Source organism: Canis aureus, chromosome 1 (assembly GCF_053574225.1).
Source record: "Canis aureus isolate CA01 chromosome 1, VMU_Caureus_v.1.0, whole genome shotgun sequence".
NCBI lineage: Eukaryota > Metazoa > Chordata > Mammalia > Carnivora > Canidae > Canis > Canis aureus.
The window spans coordinates 41,218,321-41,238,610 of record NC_135611.1 but is presented as its reverse complement, the minus strand read 5'-3'; the positions used below and the strand labels follow the sequence as shown (position 1 = coordinate 41,238,610).

At 44.5% G+C, this 20,290-nt stretch overlaps 1 protein-coding gene across 4 annotated transcripts in view; it reads right to left on the bottom strand.

The window, feature by feature from the left end:
- PPP1R14C (protein phosphatase 1 regulatory inhibitor subunit 14C) overlaps window positions 1-5,965 on the bottom strand; it is an 86,534-nt gene extending 80,569 nt beyond the window's left edge. Inside the window, exon 1 of one of the 4 annotated variants that reach the window (XM_077896664.1) lies at window positions 5,526-5,965. In XM_077896664.1, the coding sequence (XP_077752790.1) occupies window positions 5,526-5,840 (315 nt within the window). In that variant the 5' untranslated portion in view covers window positions 5,841-5,965. The remainder of the gene's footprint in view (window positions 1-5,525) is intronic. The other 3 variants (XM_077896644.1, XM_077896659.1, XM_077896655.1) reach the window with 3 other exon arrangements.
- Between the last annotated feature and the right edge of the window lie 14,325 nt (window positions 5,966-20,290).

Below are 20,290 nucleotides of genomic sequence, written 5' to 3'. Positions count from 1 at the left end.
GGCTAAGAGAGATTGAGGACCTTGCCTACTCTCTCACCACTTCTAAACACTGGGGCCATCATGTGACTTCAGGTTCTTCTAGCTGAGGAGCATTTACTCTCTTAACGACCGCCTCAGCCCTAAATTTTCCTAACTACTGTTCACAAGGGAAATGTGTAAAGTACTTTTCTTCCCTTGGCAATTTAGAATTATTTTATTCGTAGACTTCTAGTATGTTTACTTTATTCCTTAATATTTTACAGATTGAGTTTACGGAGGTTTAAAAAAAAAAAAAAGCAGTTTTTTTTAAAAAAGGCTACTCACTCTCCAATACCCAAACAAATGGAGATCCACCAGATAAGCCACAAAACAAGTTCTAAGCAATAGTTTCTACCTTCTGGCTCAGGTACTAAGAAAGCAGCAAAATGGGGAAATGTGACATCGTAGGGTGGGAATCTGTATACAAAACCAGGACCTGAACTTAAAACTAGAAGCCTGATCCAGGTACAAGAACAACTGCCCTGACGGTGGTGTCTCCCCTACATGCAAGATCAGTAAATTGAGAGGTTCCAACAGCCACGCCTGGAGAGTGGGGAGTTTATGGAAGTTCACAGGTGCCTGGTTCTGTCCTGCCTTGAGAAGCAGTTCAGTGCAGTGGGAAAGGTGTATCTGAATTCCTGGACATGCAGGGTGTAAACTACAAAATGAAATCGTGCACACAGTGCATGCAATCTACATTTCGGTTGTAAGCCCTGGGGCAACTTTCTGACATCTCTGTGACTCAGTTTCTATATCCATAAAATGTGAATATCAGAAATTATTACTAGGACTACATGAATCATACCTGATGCATAGAGCACACTTAATAAACACCAGCTAATTCTATCACACATGTTTAGGCTTTTTCCTCTCTGGAGGAATATATTTTTTTAGGATTTATTTATAGATTCTAGAGAGACAAAGGAAGTAGGGGCTGAGGGAAAAAGAGAGAATCTCAAGTAGAGTCCCCGCTAAGCACAGAGCCCAACTTGGGACTAGATCTCATGACCCTGAGACCATGACCTGAGCTGAAATCAAGAGTAGGACACTTAACCGACTGAGCCTCTGGAGGGGTATCTTTAAAACTGCATGCCACTGTCCAAACTTGTGTTATGAAATCTATCTACTTATTTATTTTTAGAGAGAAAGAGAGCATGAGCTGGGGGGAGGGACAGAGTGAGAGTGAGAATCTTAAGCAGGCTCCACGCCCAGCACAGAGCCAGATGCAGGGCTCAATCCCATAACCCTGAGATCATGACCTGAGCCAAACTTAAGTGACTGAGCCCCCCAGGCATCCCTGAAACCAATTTAGAGGGTCACAACCAGCAATTCTGGAAAATGAAATAGAACAGAACATAGTATTTAAGCATTAATAAAGTCATATTTTGTATTACCTTTGTAATTTTTTCTTTAGAATACATAGTAATATTAAGTGGTGCTTTGTGAATCCATGTGTCTGTGAGTCCGGCAGCAATCTAAAGGGTATTTCTTACTAGGCTCACCATCAAAAAATTTGGAAAAACATGACCTACAGAATGAGTATGACAGGGAGTCAGGGAAGATAAAAAGGTATCATACGCCAGAAACCACATTTTAAAATGCAGACAGCTGCCACAAAAGGAAAGCCCTCCTAACTGGACCCTCAGGATAACCCAGGAAATGCCCTCAGCACACAAGTCTATTTACGGTGAGGCTGCTACAGGCATTTTAATAATCTGAGGTTAACAACAGGCTTTTATTTCCAAAGCAAATCAAATTGCAAAACTGGAAGTACAGATGTTATCTTTGATGCTGGGGCAAGATGAGAAAAAATGATATGACTTATCCAGTAAGCCATCTTGCAATACTTGTCAAAGTAGACACTATGCCAGATTCCAAATGCTCTTAAAAACTGTCTGGGTTTGGAAGAGATATGAAAATCTCTTTCTTAAAACAGAAATTCTTAAATGTGGATATAGATTCATCCTAACAGTTCCATTATAACCAAATCTCTAGCTGAAAATTTATCTATACAAGAAGATGAAATGGAGAACTATAAACACAACTAAGCATTTTAGAATTTATAAAAACATTTATCTCTATATCCAAAAGGCTACTTGATGTGGTGTTCAGCGATCCTGCCCTTAGACTGGGTAAGGAGGGCCATGGTCCTAAGCCCTAATTCTCCCACACCCATCTTCCTGCAGATGTCCTATGACCGACTGGACCCACCCAACCAAAACTACTGTTCCTCTGTCTGGTTTTAGGCTCTGCTGCAGATCCCCAAAGTTTCCTGATCCAATATGAAGCCACTTCCAGGACATGAACAGGCTCCTCCCAGATCTGTCCTCCCAAGGGGGCCTCTACCACTGGTCTGAGGCAAAGGTATGATTGAGGGGTGACAAAGGGTATAGACAGAGATTGGGTATGCAAGTGGACAAAATGCTCTTCACCAGGTGAGACTGTACCATGGGTGGGAAGAAAAGGAAGCAGACCCTAGACCACAGGATTCTCCAGCTCTACATTCCAGCTTTGAGCTCTGGGAAGTTTGAGCATTCATAAGTCAAACCTAGCCTTCCAGACCACTATGAGATATCATTTCAAGGCAGGTAGAGAGAATAAATTTTTTCTAATGCTTATTACATATTCATTATTTATAGATATTTAGGCATATGCTATGTGGGCCTCCGTGTGTTCTCTTGCACGGACCTTGCAAACTTAAGAGGCAGGCCCGGTGGTTAGCATATGGGCTCAGAGCCACACTGCCATGGTTCATACTCCCACTCCCACTCCCACACCCTGCCCTCACCAACTCAGCGAGCTTGGGAAAGCCTCTTCTTACTGTGTGTCTCAGTTTCTTGGTCTGGAAAGCAGAGACAACAGCACCCTTCATAAAGTTGTTGCAAAGACTAAATCAATTAGTCCATACAGACTGTGAGAACAGCACCTAATAATTGCTCCACGGATGCTGTCTTTGTATTATTCTCCATACAAAATTGGTCACTGCAAACTTCTAGATAAGACCACAGCTAGAAACTTATTCTGTGTACTTCTTCTTTCCTACTCCTAATTTTAAATATCATGTTTTATGCCTCTCCAAAAGATCACTATTTTCCATTCTAAAAAGGACAAGTCATCCAACTGCTGACCTGCCTAATATAAGTTCTTCTGAAATTAAATATGGGTTCATCATCTCCCCCAACTTGGCAGAAAGCTCAGGCCTCTGGCCAGTTTGAAGTCTGGCAAATTTGCTTTCTGTTTCAATTGCATGCCATAAAAATTTGACATTACCAATTTTAAGTGTAAAAGGAACATTCCCTACCCTTTATATGCATGAGATTCAGCGCTATTAGCCAGGGTAGGTCCTTCTTGATTAAGAAAGTAAAGGCTGACATGCTGGAAGCCATCAGCAAGGAAAGGCTACCAGACCAGAGAAGCTAAGCTAAAAATAGAGCCCCCCCAGTGGAGAAATAGATGGAAGAAAATAATTCTTTATATGGCTACTTACAAGTCCACACATTTTTTATCATTAAAGTAAGATGTATCATCAGCTTGGTAATTACAAACTGCCAACAACCTTCTCAATGACCAATATCCCTTCAACCTAAAATGACAAACAACTTGAAGAGAAACACTTGCCACATCGTAATGACATGCTGGCAGCACATAGCCCTCTCTCATATCTCTAGTTGTTTGCTGTACGTCAGAAGGTCTAAAATAGGAGAAGAGATGCACAAGGAAAAGATTCAAGGTCATGTTTGCCCTTTAAAATATGTACCTAACCTCATGTTCAATTTAGTGAACATCCAATCTACCATTTCTCCCAATTATTCTGAAGAATTTTTCAAATATTTGATTTGCCAACCTGCTAAGGGGCCAGAACTCTCTAGTTTTCGCAACTACACCTAATTAGTCTCCCATAAAAGGAGGACTGCTAAAGTGCTGTTAATTTCAACAGTAGTTTTTCTATTAAATCTTCTCCAAATCCAAAATGGAGTATAAAGGTCAGTGTGAAATAAATGACAATGAACTGGACTCTACAGAGGCAAGACTGGGCACATCCATCCACCCAACAGCAATCCCATCTAAATCAAATGCAGTGTTTCTTGAAAGAGTTTCGCCAACTTCCCATTAAAAAAAAAAATCCCAGGAACATTTCCTATGTTGGCCAGTTTTTATTTAGGCAATTAAAATGGCTTTTTGGAAGAGCCAGGCTGGAGAAACAACATATTTTTACAAGCCCATTAGTCATATAGCCAAGCTTCATTATATCCTAATCATTCATCAGTAGTCCCTAATAAGGATGCTGTTGCCTCGTGCAATGAGAATATTAAGGAAAGGATGTGTTCACAATAGGCTATAAAATGTGTGAAAAACAGAATACCCCAAACCAGTAGAAAAGCCAATGAGTTCATCTGGCTTTCATTTTTTGCTGAACGGCTTAACAGCTGTATGGACACAAACCTGGCTATAACTTAGAAGCTATATCCTTAATTATTAATTCCCTTCATTCTCCCACCCTTCCCAAACTCCACGCCCTTAAGAGAAGTACAATACTTCATTCAGAATCGCTGTTATTAAAGACTCTCCTGGGGAATCATTTTGGCTTCGATCATTTTTCTAGCAGGCGTTTGTTACGGCTTATTCTAAATATTTCTCCTAACATCAGGCATCTACGCGTCCGTCGGACCTGAGCGCGAACCCTAGCCCCTGAACCGTGGGAAGTCACGCTGTCGGGGCGGGCGGAGGGGAAGCCGGTGGATCCCGGGCATCCAGCACACCACCCACAGAGCTACCTTCCTTTCACCCAGGCCCCCTTCCAGGTTTGCCAAAGGCTCTCACTCTGCGCCCATCAATGGGAGCAACCGAGCTCGGCCAGGAAAAAAAAAAAAAGAAAAGAAAAGAAAGCTGCCTCAACAAAGCCCAACAAAGCCGGTTTACCAAGCCCAGCTTGGGTAAATGCAAGGATGAATTATGGGGACACGCGTCGGGGCTGGCTGCAAAAGGGAACGCTCTCATCTCATGATTTTGATATAGAATTTCAGGAATCCAGGGGTCCTCTGAGATCCCCTGGGCCTCTCCTCTCCGTTAGGCAGCTTACAGGTCCCTTCCCCGTTCCCTCCCCACAAAAATCAGGACGGCCAAGACCTCGCCAGGGAGGACTGCTCTGGGGTTAGGCGCCGCTGGGGTGAGCCCTCCCGAGCTCCGCTGCGTGTAGCTGCAGCTGGAGCCTAGAAGCGCCCCGGGCTCTGAGAAAAGCAATGCGCTTAGCGAGACCCAGTGCTCCCCGCAGCCATCCAGGGGGCACGGCTCGCCGGGCACACGGCATCTGCACCCGGACAGGAGCTTCCCGACGGTCGCGCCCCAGCGCCAGGGGGCACCCCGGAGAGAGGACGCCTGCGCCTCGCTCCCCGCGCCGGGTCCCCAGGAGGCAGCGGTGCGCACCCGAGAGCCGAGCCCCGGAGCACCCCGGTGCGGGCACCGCGGGGCGAGGGAGCCCCGACCCTCCCGGCCCCGCGCTCGGCTACCTCGCAGCCGTACAGCTGACCCAGCTGCTCCACGATCCACTCCTCCAGCACCAGCCGCTTCCGAAGCTCCTTGCGATCGTATTTCACTGTCACTTTTCCCTGCTGGTGGCGCCGCTGCTGCTGCTGCTGCTGCTGAACCTGCCCCGCAGCGGCCGCCGGGGCCACGGGCGCCGAGTCCTCCCGGGAGGAGCCTGAGCCGCTGCTGGAGCCCGGGCTGCCGCCGGCGCCGCCCCGGGGGCTCTGGAAGAAAACCCGCGCGCCGCCGCCGCCGCCGGCCCCACCGGCCGCCTCACTGCCGCCCGTCGCCACCGACATGTCCCCGCGCGCCGGAGCCCGAGTGCGGCCCGGAGGAGCGGGGCAGAGCGCGCGCGGCGCCGCTAGCACCTCGGGCCGGGCAGCGGCATGCGACGGGCTCGGCCGCACCTGCTCCGCGCGCCGCGCACGCCCGGCAGCCCCGCTCCAGGGGAGGTCGGGAGGAGCTGCGGCTCCGAGGAGGACGGGCGGGGAGGGCGGGGGAGAGGCGGGGCGGGGACGGCGGCCTTAAAGACGCCGCGGAGGACCCTCGGCGTCCCGCGGGGGCGGGGGGGAGGGGGGCTCTGGCGCCCGGCAGGCCCGCGGCCCGGGGCGTGGGAGGCGCGCGCGGAGGCGGCCGTGTGTGCGCGGAGGCGCGCGCGGCCGCCCGTGTGTGGACCCCGGAGAGGACGGGCTTGGCTCGGGGCCGGGCGGTGGCCCCGCGCGGTGGCCGCGGCCTCTCCTCCCGGAGACGCGCCCCTGCGCCCCCCGCGCGCCGCTGCCCCGGGGCGCACGACACCCGCCCCCCCAGCCGCCCGGGCACAGCGCTGCGGGGCGCAGGGGCCGCGGAGGGGCCGAGCCGCAGGTTCCCGGGGAACCTCTTCGGATGGGGGCCGGGGCCGGGGCCGGGGGCGGGGGCGGGGGGGGCGTCTCTCTCCCTCCTGTCCCCACCCCCCAGCTCCAAACACATTCCCATTCATGCCACTTCCTCTCTCGGATTGTGAGAAAAATGGACTAGGCGATGTTTGTGCAATCAGACAATCAAAAAGCCTGAGAAATTCCCTTCAGACCAGTTTTTCTCTCCTCGCAAAGTGTCTGTTTATTAATGTATCTTTATATCTAAAGGACTGAAGGCTTGATCCGTCGCTCGGCTAAGAGGCTGGGGTTATTTCTCTACAGACAACAAACATTTCTCTAAAGGAGTCAGTGCTATGTACTGGTCTTGCATTTCTAGTATTGCATTCCCCGGCTAGCCAGCTTTCCTCCCCCTCAATACCACTGCCAAGCTACCTCTTTTTACCAGGGAAAAGCAATTGCACTAATCTACTCTAAAATCATGCAGCCAAGTAGAGTTACAAATGAATGAGCTTATTATAAGGTTAAGGGCAAAGAGGTGGGGAGGGAAGCCGTAAACAGAAAACAGCATGTGTATGTGTGTAACATTATAGGGAGACACTAATGTATGTCCCTTGTACGTAACATTACATTTCTGTGCAGGCAACTGAAAGAAACCACAAAGATGCTCAAATACAGTAAGTAGCCTTTAGGAACTTCTTGAAAAAGCTGGTGAGGTTTACTGGCAGCCACTCAAAAAAGTTTCTCAGAGGTAAAATAGATAAAGTTCATTTCTTCTGAACGTTTTCTAAGGTACAGAGGATTCTATGTGGGATTCTAGACCAACTGCCATAAAGTGAAATAAAAGAAGTAACCAGCAACTTTCTCCCCAGCTTTTCTGGCTCTGAGATCAACCTAGATTTTGTGCGCAGGTCTGCTCTACGTAGATTTATTTTTTGTTTAATATTTTACTTAAACTCAATTTTTCTACATATAGTATAACATCCAGGGCTCATCTCCTCACTTGCCCTCCTTGATGCCCATCACTCAATCACCCCATCACCCCACCCACTTCCCCTTCTGCAACCCTTTGTTTCCCAGATTTAGGAGTCTACCATGGTTTGTCTTCCTAATACTTCCCCACTCAGTTCCCCTCTTTTCTCTTATAGTCCCTTTTACTATTTCTTATATCTTACCCATATCTAAGATCAGCATTGTTCCTTCCCTTTGAGGTTTTCACCAAGAGTCTGAGATTTTCCCAGGGAGTCCTATGCCTGAAGCTCATCATCAGGAAAGGGCAGTCCCTGAAGAGTGAAAGGAAAGGATCTAGTGGGGGACTGTGTGAAATGGGATGGCTGGTGTGGGGGCCCTGGAGTCCTAGCACAATGAGAAGGGGTCAAGGCTGACACATCTCTGCCCCGTGGAAGTGGCCAACTGTCCTCAGGTAGGTTCCCCACCCAACTTTTCACAGACAACAGAGATAGAACTACCATGATTGGCCCCCAGAGACTGATGACTATTTTTCAGGTCACCTCCATCCCCACCTGCCTGGGGCATCAGAGGTTGTTCTAAATCCAGAACACAGAGCCAAGAGGTTGAGCACCTCTGTTGGCCAGGAGGAAGAGGATAGAAGGCACTGGGGATAGGTGACAGTCTCCCCACACAGAACAAGCTTGTCTCTCTCCAGACATCTGGCACTTGTCCAAGTTAGCTCACACCAGCTTTAACCAACTGAACCAACCAGGATAATTTCAATCAAAACCAAAACAGCTAAAATTATAGTTAATGAAGGAGAAACTATTCAAAATCTCTCCCACATTCTGGCACTAGGACCTGGCTCTACCAATACTTTGAAAATGGCAGAGTAGAAAACTCCAGCTCATTCCAACTCCTTTGAGTCTTTGGACAATGAATTCAGTCATTCAAGAACAACTTCAAAGAACTTATAAAAATTCACTACGTTTTTTTCTGAGAAATTCTTGGGTCAATTTTTTTCTTCACTGTGTAGGATAGTTTTTCCTTTGTGCTTAAAACTCAGCTTTCACTTACAACCTCAAAAATGACACGCACTAAGAGACAAATAAGGAGAAACTTGGGTTTTAGGCATCTTCACTTGTAAAAAAACAGCCAGTGATGAATCAGTAGTCTCTTTACATACATGCATACATTGACCTTCACTTGCCCAAATGAGTCACCTTGACTTGCAATTAGGAACTGAACTAACATGAAAGTCCCTCTTCCTGTAAAATCCACTTGCTCTACCCAAGACATACACTTGACGTGAACAGCCCACCACACAGACACACACACACACACACACACACACACACACACACACTTTAATTTCGTGTTTCAAAATACTTGGGAATAAGGGGTTTGTTCTCAGGCAGAGACCCTTTCAGAGATGACTCAGTTCAACAAAACCAGCCGTATTTCTCATCTTCAAGACTATACATTTTTGTTCAGGGCAAACACTTTCATTTCTAACCCATTTAGACAAGATTTTTCACACATCCTGGTTAATCAAAAACAATGACTGACTTTTAGTGAATTGAATGGTCTGAGAACACAAGAAATGAGCTTTTACCTTAAGGCAATGACTCACTGCTGTGAAAGCAACCTAAGGCAGATTCGTCAATATCCTTTCTTCGTAGCTTTGCATTTGCTTAAATTGCTCTCTGATTTGGAGAAAGTTTCTTTTAGGAATTGTATATAGTTCCTTCATCTCTGAAAACATGCCCAAAGTTTGTTAGATAAAGTGACTTTATAAGGGATGCCAGCTTTCTTCATTCCTCCAGGGAAACAAGGATTAAATACAAATATTTATACTCAGATGCAAATTTCCTTACTCCTTACAGACTAGATGTCGCAATAATTATGCAACACCTCGTAACCTACCTTGAGGCTGTGATAATGACAGTCCCCAAGGCCCACAACACCTAAACAGAGAACTCTTATCTTGACTAGGAAGTGTCAGTGATAGGGTACCCACACCTGAATTCTCTCAAACATGTGGTAAAACCAAAAGACAAATCAAAAATAATTTCAAGTCTAGTTTTCATCATAAAAGTAGAATAAATTTAATCTGTCCCTTTGGATTCTATCAGTTACCCACAGCATTTTCTGTTTTCAGAATACAGTCCATTATTTCATTATTCTTTACGCAGTGATAATACTAATGTTGTTAATAGTCTATCAATGTTATTTTTCTTTTGGCTACTGTTTCATCCTTTTTTTTCTCCTCCTAACTCTGGGATTTTGATTGTATTGTGCATTACAAATTGGAATCATAATTCCAAAATAAACTTAGCTGTTACATGAATAACCAGAGCAACAGCAGTCACTGTCACAATTCTAAAATTTTGTCTCGGCACTTACCAGAAATTCTTACCCGACTGTTCAGAGAGGATGGGGGTAGTGGGTGGGAATCCATGGCTTCACCTCATCCCTTCTAACAGAGACTAAATATTCCACACCTTCCTATTAACATAAGCCTAGCTTGTAACTATTTTGCCTTTCTGTAACACTAGTAGCAAATTTGTTTCTGGAGGAGCCAATTATTCCCTGTCTAGCCAACAGCTTCTTGCCCTCCCCATTTCATTGCCAAACATTTTGGAAGAGCTGCCCATCCCCATGTGTCTGTCTTCCCCTCTCACCATCCAGTCCGCCACAGCCCAGCTGCCACCATTGGACTAAAGGTCCCAACCAAGGTCACCAAGGAACCCTATGTTGCTCAATTCAATGTGTGCTTTCCAGCTCTTACCTAACTTGACCTCCTGCCACATTTGACGATCTTGAACCTCTCCTTGCTTTTCAAGCTCTCTCCTCTCTTGGTTCCCATGCCAACACCCTGGTTTTCCTCCCACCTCTTTGACCGGGTCTTGTGAGCTCCTTTTCCAATATTCCTGTCTTAAAGGTAAATGGTTCCCCAGATTCTACTCTCTTCTCTTTGCTCATTCATATCCTCTCTCCAGGTGATTTTGTCTCCTGATAAAGCTTCCACTTTGACAACCTACCATCTACCCGCCACCAACTCCCTAAATCATGAGCTAGCTCAGGTTTCTGGTCCAACCTTCAGATCAGCAGGTATACCATATTTAGTGCCAATGCACATGCAAATATGTTTGTAGTTGAAGTAGCAAACGTACGCTTTTATCAGTTAATTAGAGAAGAAAATATAATAGCACCCCCTTATCCACAGGGGGTATGTTCTCAGACCCCCAATGGATACCTGAAACCACAGATAATACCAAATACCAAACCCTATATACACTGTGTTTTTTTTTATGCACACATACTTATCATAAAGTTTAATTTATAAAGGAGGCATGGTAAGAGATTAGAAGCAATAACTAATAATGAAATAAAACAATTACAAACACATGCCATAATAAAAGTATGTTAATGTGGTGTCTCTGTCTCAAAATATCTTATTTATCCTGCACTCAGGCTTCTTGTGATAATGTGAGATGATAAAATGCCTGTGTGATGAGATGACATGTAGGGATTGACATAGGCACTATGACATAGCATTAGGCTGCTACTGACCTTCTGACAACGACATCACCTACTTCTGGACTGCAGTTGACCATGGGTAACTGAAACCACAGATAAGAAAGGACTACAGTACTATGGTGAGTATGTTTTTGGCCAGGGACTGCACCGTAAAGGGTGCTCTAGCTCATGATTTTCCAAACATTCAAAAGAAGTACACTTATGTCATGATCCAAATATATATCTACACGCATAACTTACACGTATTACATGTAATACACCTGCTACACATCTTTTTCTATTCTGTTCTCTTTCATTATTTGGAAGGAATGCTGGTTACAACCTACCAAGTTGACTTCCCAACCCACTGAAGGGTTGCAGCCCAGAGTTTGGAAAGCGCTGCTGTCAGCCAGAGCTGTGCCTATGAGAACAAATCCTGGCTCTCCTTAGTCCCTATGGCACACTCTGGGCGGGTTATTTATTTCCCTGGAGCTCTCTTTCTGTCATTATTAGGTTATCAAGTGTTCGGGTAAACAACTTCGACCCAAAATGGCTGACACAGGGCATGTGTGTGATCCTCCTCCTGAAAATGCCACCAAAAAAAAAAAGAAAAGAAAACCCTAAAGAGGAAAAATATTCTAGATATAAAGATATACCCTTTGCTGGCCCTCCTCCCTGGACATGGTAAAAGGCCTGGACAGTAAAGATAAGGAGGACAGTAGGGATCCATAAAACCTCCAGTTTGAGGACAAGTATGTTGTGGTTACCAGCATAAGCCCTGTGTCCCAACTTCCTGGATTGAATCTGCCCTCTGCCACTTAGGCAGCTTGTGACCTTGGCAAGTCACTTAACCTCTCTGTGCCTTCACTTCTCCATCTTGAAAATGATTGGTAGTGCTTGCCTAACAGGTTGTTCTGGGGGAAAATGAATCACTGCAAATAAAGCACCTAAAACAGTGCCTGTTGTTATGTGTGAACACCAAATGCCATAAACATAGCAGAGAGGACTGATTCACTATGCTTCCAACAATGTCCTAAAGAAATTATCGCCACAAGCACATCTTGACTTTGAGGATGTGACGCAAGCAGTGGGAAATCATCTCCATAGACATCCTGCTGCAACTCACTGTATAGAATGATTCAGTAATTGTCATCATTGGTGAATCCCAATACAGGAAGGTAAACATGTATCTCCAACTGCTTACTCAGTTGGGACCTCCACTTGGATGTCTTGCAGCCACGCCAAGTTAACAAATTCAAACCAAAACACCATCTTCCCAAGCTGACCCTGCTTGGCTTCCAGTTTTCCTTTTGTCGGGATGGTTTAACAGCATTCACTTCTTATTACACCTAGAAATCCTTTATCTTACCCACTGTGTCCAATCAATGAATGAGCAAACCCCAATGATCACATGCTTTCCTGTGCCTGATCTTCCCCCTCCTCTGTCCACACCCTCCTGCCTGGGTTTCTCCTGTGGCCTCCTCACTTGTCTACACACCCTGTCTTCCATGCATTCTTTCTATTGCTCCAACAGAGAGCTTTATGTTGCTGTTGTTTTTTTATGATTTTTTATTTGTTCATGAGAGACAGAGAAAGGGGCAGAGACATCAGCAGAGGGAGAAGCAGACTCCCTGCTGGGAGCCTGATGCTGGACTCAATCCCAGGACCCCGGGATCACCAACCCAGTGAAGGCAAAGCCTCAACCACTGAGCCACTCACATACCCCCATAGAGAGCTTTCTAAACACAAATGCCGGGACACCTGGTGGCTCAATGACTTGAACATCTGCCTTTGGCTGGGGTCATCATCCTGGGTCCTTGGGATCGAGTCCTGCATCCGGCTCCACAAAGGGAGCCTGCTTCTCCCTCTGCCCGTCTCCGCCCTCTGTGTCTCATGAATAAATAAAATCTTTTTTAAAAAGTCATTTAATAAATAAATAAAGCAAATGCGATCATATCATATGCTTAAAACTCCCTCCATATTCCCTGTTCCCCTCAGGGTACAGTTCAAACAACTTCGCATCGCATGTAATGCTTTTCTTGCTTTCTTTTCCAGTGTCTGTTCAAATACTCCCCACCACACCCCTAGACACATACACCTCATTCTGCTCAATACCTTACACAGCCTGGGGTTCCCAAGTATGGAACACTCCCTGTCTACTTTTGTCTGTGCCTACAACCTCATGTCCCAGTTCCCCATGGCACCTAGCCTAACCCCTGGGGTTAGTCACTTCCCTGACTAAGCTCTTCTTGGTTTCCTAACAATGTGTCACTCTCATATTTGCCCCTTGGCCACCACCTCTCTATCACACCTTCCATCAAGCCCTTTTGTGATCAAGTCTCTGCTCTGCTCAAATGTCACCTCCTCAGACAGCCTTCTCTCTGCAGCTCTGTCCCCTCTCTTTATTTCTCTTCCTTACTCTTAGGACCACTTGAAAATTACATATATGATTATATCAGATATTATATTTTACATATTACATCTGTATTACATAATAGCATATATTATATGATGACAGAAGGTGTCTTTTGGGTCATCTGTCCCTCCCACTAGATTATAAACCTCTAAAAACAAGTATGTAACCAAGTAGTCTGTATTCTTGGGACCAAGAACAGTGCTTACAATATGGTGGGCACCCTAAAACAGTACATGAGAGAAACTTTCTCTACTTTCTGCCTCTACACATTTTTTTCTTGATTCTCCAATATAAATATACAACAATGCAGATCTCATCACTCCTCAGTCCAGCCCCAGTCTGGTATTGGCTGTTCTTGTAAGTCATAGGAAGTCACACTTCTCCCCTCTACAGAGACACTCCCAGGGATCTTACTAGGTTTCCATAGTAAGCAAAGGCAACGGTTGCCACCCAAACCTCCCAAGATCTTGAGCTGGATCTCTAGTCACCTCTTGCTTTAGCAGTTAGTCTCAGCTTTTGAGCACCTTGTCGGTTTGAGGCTATTATGAGACATGGCTGAAGCATCAGGTGTAAACTCAAATTGTCATTCCAACTCTGCTCTTATCAGGTTCTGCCATCAGCAGGACATAATCTCCCCAAGTTGTTTTCAAAAGTCGGACTGAGCCTTGAGGCCACCAGCTTAGGCCACCTGAGAGGAAGCACCAATTTTGTTTTTCCCCAGGACCTCGTAGACAGAGGTGTAGTCCTGCAGCACACAACTGAGCTGCAGCTGGAGCTGCCTTCGACACAGCAAGCGAGTCTGAGAACCCACGGACTGGTCCAAGGCCTGCCCTCTGACACCAGGCCATACCAAGGTCCTATGGCAGTGTCAAATGCCCCAGAAATTTTCTAAACACCAATTCTTGAGCTCTATACTTACCTCAGCATGGACCAGAAACAAACAGTTCACCAGCTGGCACCAGTTCAGGAACCATGCCCTGAAAAGCCTGTGCCATTTTGTAATTATGGACAGTGTATAAACTTTAATAGCTATAATAATAGCAATAATAATTGGGCATTGTCCTTTAGCTAGAGAAAATGAGACACTGTTTTTTTTTTCCTCCTCTGGAAATCTTTGATAAAAATCGAGCTGAGTCTAAAGTGATTAAAGTGATTAAAGTGATTTAAGTGATTAAAACAGTATGATATTAGCATAAAAACAGACACATAGATCCATGGAACAGAATAGAGAGCCCAGAAATAAACCCACATATATGTGGCCAATTAATTTATGACAAAAGAACCAAGAATACACAATAAGGAAAGTACACTCTCTTCATAAGTGGCATTGGGAAAACTGGGCAGCCACATGTAAAAGAATGAAACAAGATCAGTGTCTTATACACACAAAAATTAACTCCAAATGGATTAAAGACTTGAATGTAAGTAAGACCTGACACTAAAAAACTCTTAGAAGAAAACATAGGCAGTAAATTGCTTGATATTGGTCTTGGTGATATGTGTGTGTTTTTTTTTTTTAATCTGACAGCAAAAGCAAAACCTAATAAGTAGGACCATATCAAAATAAAGCACCTCTTCATACCAAAGGAAATCATCAACAAAATGAAAAAGCAACATGCTGAATGGAAGAAAATATTTGCAAACATATAACTGATAAGGGGCTAATATCTAAATTATAAAAAGAGCTCATACAACTCAAGAACAACAACAAAAAAAATCCAATTTAAAAAATGGGCAGAGGGGTAGCCCGGGTGGCTCAGCGGTTTACCGCCACCTTCAGCCCAGGGCGTAATCCTGGAGATCCCAGGATCGAGTCCCAAGTCAGGCTCCCTGTATGGAGCCTGCTTCTCCCTCTGCCTGTGTCTCTGCCTCTCTCTCTCTCTCTCTCTCTGTCTGTCTCTCTCTCTGTCTCTCATGAATAAATAAATAAAATCTTTTAAAAAAATAAAAATTAAAAATGGGCAGAGGATCTGAACATTTTTCCAAAGTAGACATACAGACAGCCAACGGGCACATGAAAAGATGCTCAACGTCAGTAATCCAGAGAAATCCAAATCAAAACCATAAGATATCACATCCCACCTGTTAAAATGAGAATTTCAGAAAGACAAGAAATAGTGAGTGTTGATGAGGATGTGGAGAAATAGGAACCCTCATGAGCTGTTGGTGGGAATTAACTGGTGCCTCCACTAGGGAGAACAGTCCAGAGGTTCCTCAAAAAATCAAAAATAGAACTACTATATGATCCACAATTCCACTTCTGGGTATTTATCCACAGAAAACAAAAACACTAGCTAAAAATACCCGCACATTCATGTTTATTGCAGCATTATTTACAATAACCAAGATATGAAAACAAGCTAAGTGGCCACTGATGAATAAAGAAAATATGAGAAAGATCTATTTGCACACCATTGCTGTAGAGGACGGTGCGAGAGCCCTTGTGTTAGAAATCAACATCCCTGTTCCCATATGTGTCTCTCATGACTGTGGAGATCATCATGTTGTGTTGACTGTGTTGTATTGTCTGCTGCATTGTGTTACAATGAGCTCCATCCCAGTGGACAGGAGGCAGGTTATTCATGAAAGGCTTGACATTCCCAGTGTCAATTGTCTCAAGACCCAGAAGGCCCTTCTGGAAACTGAACTCTTTCGATGCTGCAGAGGGAGATGGGGAAAAAGGTCTTTCCCTGGCCTTGTAATTGCACTGGAGAAGATGTCTCCACCTAGTTCTGCTCTGCTTACAGGTGTCCTCCATGGGGAATTGGACCCACAACAAGGTCGCTAGTCTTATCTGGAGCAGATGACCCAAGGTGATAATATTTTGAGTCTAACAATACCAAAAGCTACCCATCACTGACATCTACTAGGTGTCGGGCATTTTATTATAAATGCTCTCTCATTAAACTTCTCACAATCCCACGTGATAATCTACCTGCAATGTTGATGACTATGTTCATTTGAAAGGTTTAAAAAAAAAAAAAAAAGCTACGAGAAGCTAAGTAACCCCTACCTCCAATCTAAAGTTTTATAATGGAGCTCAGATATTATTTTGTATCTTCCAGCCTCGTTGATAGTAAAATCTGACTTGAATGTCTCCAGGCTGCCCTCAGTTCGATGAAGGGGTGTTAGGGCAGAGCTGTGTTTAGGACAAGGCCACAAGGTGATGGGCACAAAGGATCCCCTTTCCTTCCATTCTGGCTTGGCTTGGAGTCATCATGAGGGACCCTCAGGGGACAGGCAGCCTTAGAGGAGCATGAGCCCACTCCTCCTAAGATTGCGAGTCTACTTCCAAATCTAGAGGAGCCGGGTTTTGTTTTTTATTGATGAGGGCACTTTCCCTTTCCCCTTCTCTGCTTTGAAAACTGACAACCTCTGAAATAGATCAGCAATTATATATAGCATCTGCTGGATGTTCAGTCCCATGTTCCCTGCCATGTGGGAGGCAAACCCGACCCTGCACCCTCCCCACACCAATTAAGCCAAAGGCTCCAGAGGCCAGAATTGGGTGCTGGTGCACCATTTCACATTCCCAGGTGATTCCTCTATGCTACTAGAGTGGAGGACCACTGCTGCAGACCATATGGGGACAATCTCACATGTGACAACTTTCTCAATATTCTTCCATTCTTTTCCACCCTTAAGTACTCTCTCCTCTGTAGTTTTGCTCCACAAAAACCTCAGAATCATCATCATCAACCCTCCAAGAGTGCTTAATCAAGTAAGTCAATTTCTTTTAAAAATGTGCTATTCGGTCACAGTGTGAGTTTCATTGTACAATCTGAAAATGGTAAAGCAATTTGACAAATGTTTTGAAATATAAAGATTAGATATTTATTGACAGACAAAACACCTTGATTATAGAATAATAAAGAGATCAGATATAGTTACATGATTCTATAAATATAAGTAAATCTATTATACCACCAAAAAATCTAATTACCTAACTAGACGAAAAAAAAAAAACCAATAACCTCACAGAGTATGGTGTCTCAGAACCTCGTGTAGAGAATTATACTGATCCTAAGAAATCATAACATGTTGAAAAGTAGAAAATGGCATTTCTTTCTAGCTTTCTTATTTAGATAACAGAAAAATCTATTGCACTTTGTTGCATATATAATGTTTGAAAAACAGACCAAATTATAATGTTATATGTCATGGTGCAGGAATAATTCTGCAACCCAGAAAATGAACCAAGCAGGAAGTGTGCATAATGCCCTCAGTGTAGACAGCAAAGCAATAAGCTGCAGAATAAGTAATAAATGGCATTAACCTCCTCTGCCCTTACTGCCCAACCCACAGAAAGAGAAAATTATTAAAAATTCCACAAATGCCCTTTGGCTGTCTGAACCCTTCTGAAGGTTTTATATAGAAAAGCCTAGAAATGCTGTAGAGCATAATGAATGAAGATAAGCCTCAAGGTACTTCCAAAACTGTCACTGTATATATCGTAGGGCTGCAATTATAATCACAGCCATCATTTCAGAAAATAAAAATGCTAGTAAATTCATGCTTCTGGTGAACCAGGAAATGTGTAGTCTTTCTGGGAAGAGGGTAAGAATCTAATTTACTTGTTGTGCTGTATCCCGTATTCCATCTTGTAAAATCAGTCAAGCTGGACAAGAACCGGGCAGACCCCACACCCGGGGAGGTCAGCTAGGCCATCTGCATTTGCTAATCCTGGTGTGTAGCTGTGGGTGGGCTCCAGGCTGTGAGCCATGTGTCCTCCTTCCTGATTTCTGGGTCCCCTACCTCCCCCAGGTGCATATTCCAAGTGCCCTCTCCCTCCATCACAACCCTTCACCGGCAGAGCTTCTCACAAGGCTTTCCCCTGTCATATGCCTCCCATTCCTCACATCCTCCCCACCCCCAACTTCCCAACCCCAACCACCATCCCCCATCCCCACCCACCCATCTCCTACTCCCTACCCCCATCCTCCACCAGCCCTCTAGCTCATCCTTCAGCACCAAGGTGGCACTACTGACTGGGATAAACTTGCCATATGATAATGACACAAGGCAACATGCCTGTATTGAGTTGGACAGTGTCCACGCTCCCCAAAATTCGTATCCTCCCTAGAACCTCGGAATGTGATTCTATTGGACAATGGATCATTGTAGACATAATTACCTAAGGTGAAGTCATAATGAAGTAGGGTAGGCCCTTGATCTGACATGTCTGGTGTCCTTATAAGAGGAAAAGAGACCCAGGGATGCAGACACCCACAGAGGAAGACCAAAGAGACGAAGAGAAGACCGTGGATGACAGAGGCAGAGATTGGAGCGATGCATCTCCGAGCCAAGGAACACCAGGGATTGCCAGGAACCCCTAGAACCTAGAAGAGTCAAGGAAGGATATTTGCCCAGAGCCTTCCGAGAGATCATGGCCCTGCCAACATCTTCATTTTTTAACTTTGAGCTTCCAGAACAGGAAAAGAATACATTTCTGTGCTTTCAAGCCACTACTTTGTTCGTCTACCCCTTGGAACTAATACAGAGCCTTTAAAAGTAAGTGTGCACCTGGCAGCTAACTATAGCCTCCTGCAGACTTGAGTTGGAAAATAAGTTTCTTCTCAAATGGCAGCCGTTGCTTCATGGAGCCACTTAGCATGAGGCTTGGAGCTGGGCTGTAAGGCTATGTCCAGGCTCTGCAAGGAAGAATGACATTGGGTACTGGCATTGTCTGTCATGGACCCCAAAGAGAGAGTGACAGCTCATGCCTGCCCTGCTGGTGGCACTTCCCAGGCTCATAGCCCACATTTTCTGGACAGCGACTCCCACAATCACCACAATCTTACCATCTTTAAAAGCTTTCTGTTTTTCACTTTATAGGAAAATAAAGAAATAAATACAAAATAACACAAGTAGAAGTTAACTTTTTCAAATAGATCTAATCGTTTTTTTAAAGGTGGAATTACTAATTCTTATGCAAATGCACTAAATGTCAGTTGATTTCTTAATTCATGGAAACCAGATCCAATACCTAGTTAATAGACAAAAGAATGTTGCAGAAAGGCTTGGCAAGAAAGGACCAGCTTATAAAAGTTTAATATATAAGGTACAAAGTCAAGATGGTTCCTTAAAATTTGTGAGGCTGGAAAAACATGGTCTCTAACCAATAGGATTAAGATGATAAAATCTGGGCAGCCCGGGTGGCTCAGCGGTTAAGGGCCACCTTCAGCCCAGGGCCTGATCCTGGATCTCCAGGATCGGGATCAAGTCCCACGTCAGGTTCCCTGCATGGAGCCTGCTTCTCCCTCTGCCTGTGTCTCTCATGAATAAATAAATAAAATCTTAAAAAAAAAAAAAAAAAAAGATGGGGCAGCCCTGGTGGCTCAGCGGTTTAGCCCCGCCTTCAGCCCAGGGCATGATCCCAGGGACCCGGGATCAAGTCCTACGTCGGGCTCCTTGCATGGAGCCTGCTTCTCCCTCTGCTTGTGTCTCTGCCTCTCTTTCTCTCTCTCTGTGTCTCTCATGAATAAATAAATAAAATATTTTTTTAAAAAAGATGATAAAATCTCAGAAGAAAAACAAAGATTGATTTGGCTTACTATATTAGCTTGGTACCACTACCTCGCATGATATTTGGCAAGTAGTAGATTTAATAGTGAATACATGACTACATATGTTAATTTTCTTTAAAAAAAACATATATTTAAATACCAAATGCTATTTGGACATAAAAATACCATCTTAATAAGCTGTAACTCATTATACTCTTCCAGTCAAGCTTTTAAGAAGGAACACTGAGAATCATGTCAATGTTCTAAAAGTCAATATTCAAGGAGAATATTAATACTATCACTGTAATAACAACAGCAATACTTACATACGCTACTAAATGCCAGCTACTGTCATGATTGCTTCTTTTACATCTACTAACTATTCAATCCTCACAACTCATCATTTTGTAGATGAGGCAACAGAAACACAGAGAGGTCAAGTAACATGCTCAAATTACACAGCTAGTAAGAGCCACGCTGATCAGAGTCATTCCTCCAGCAGA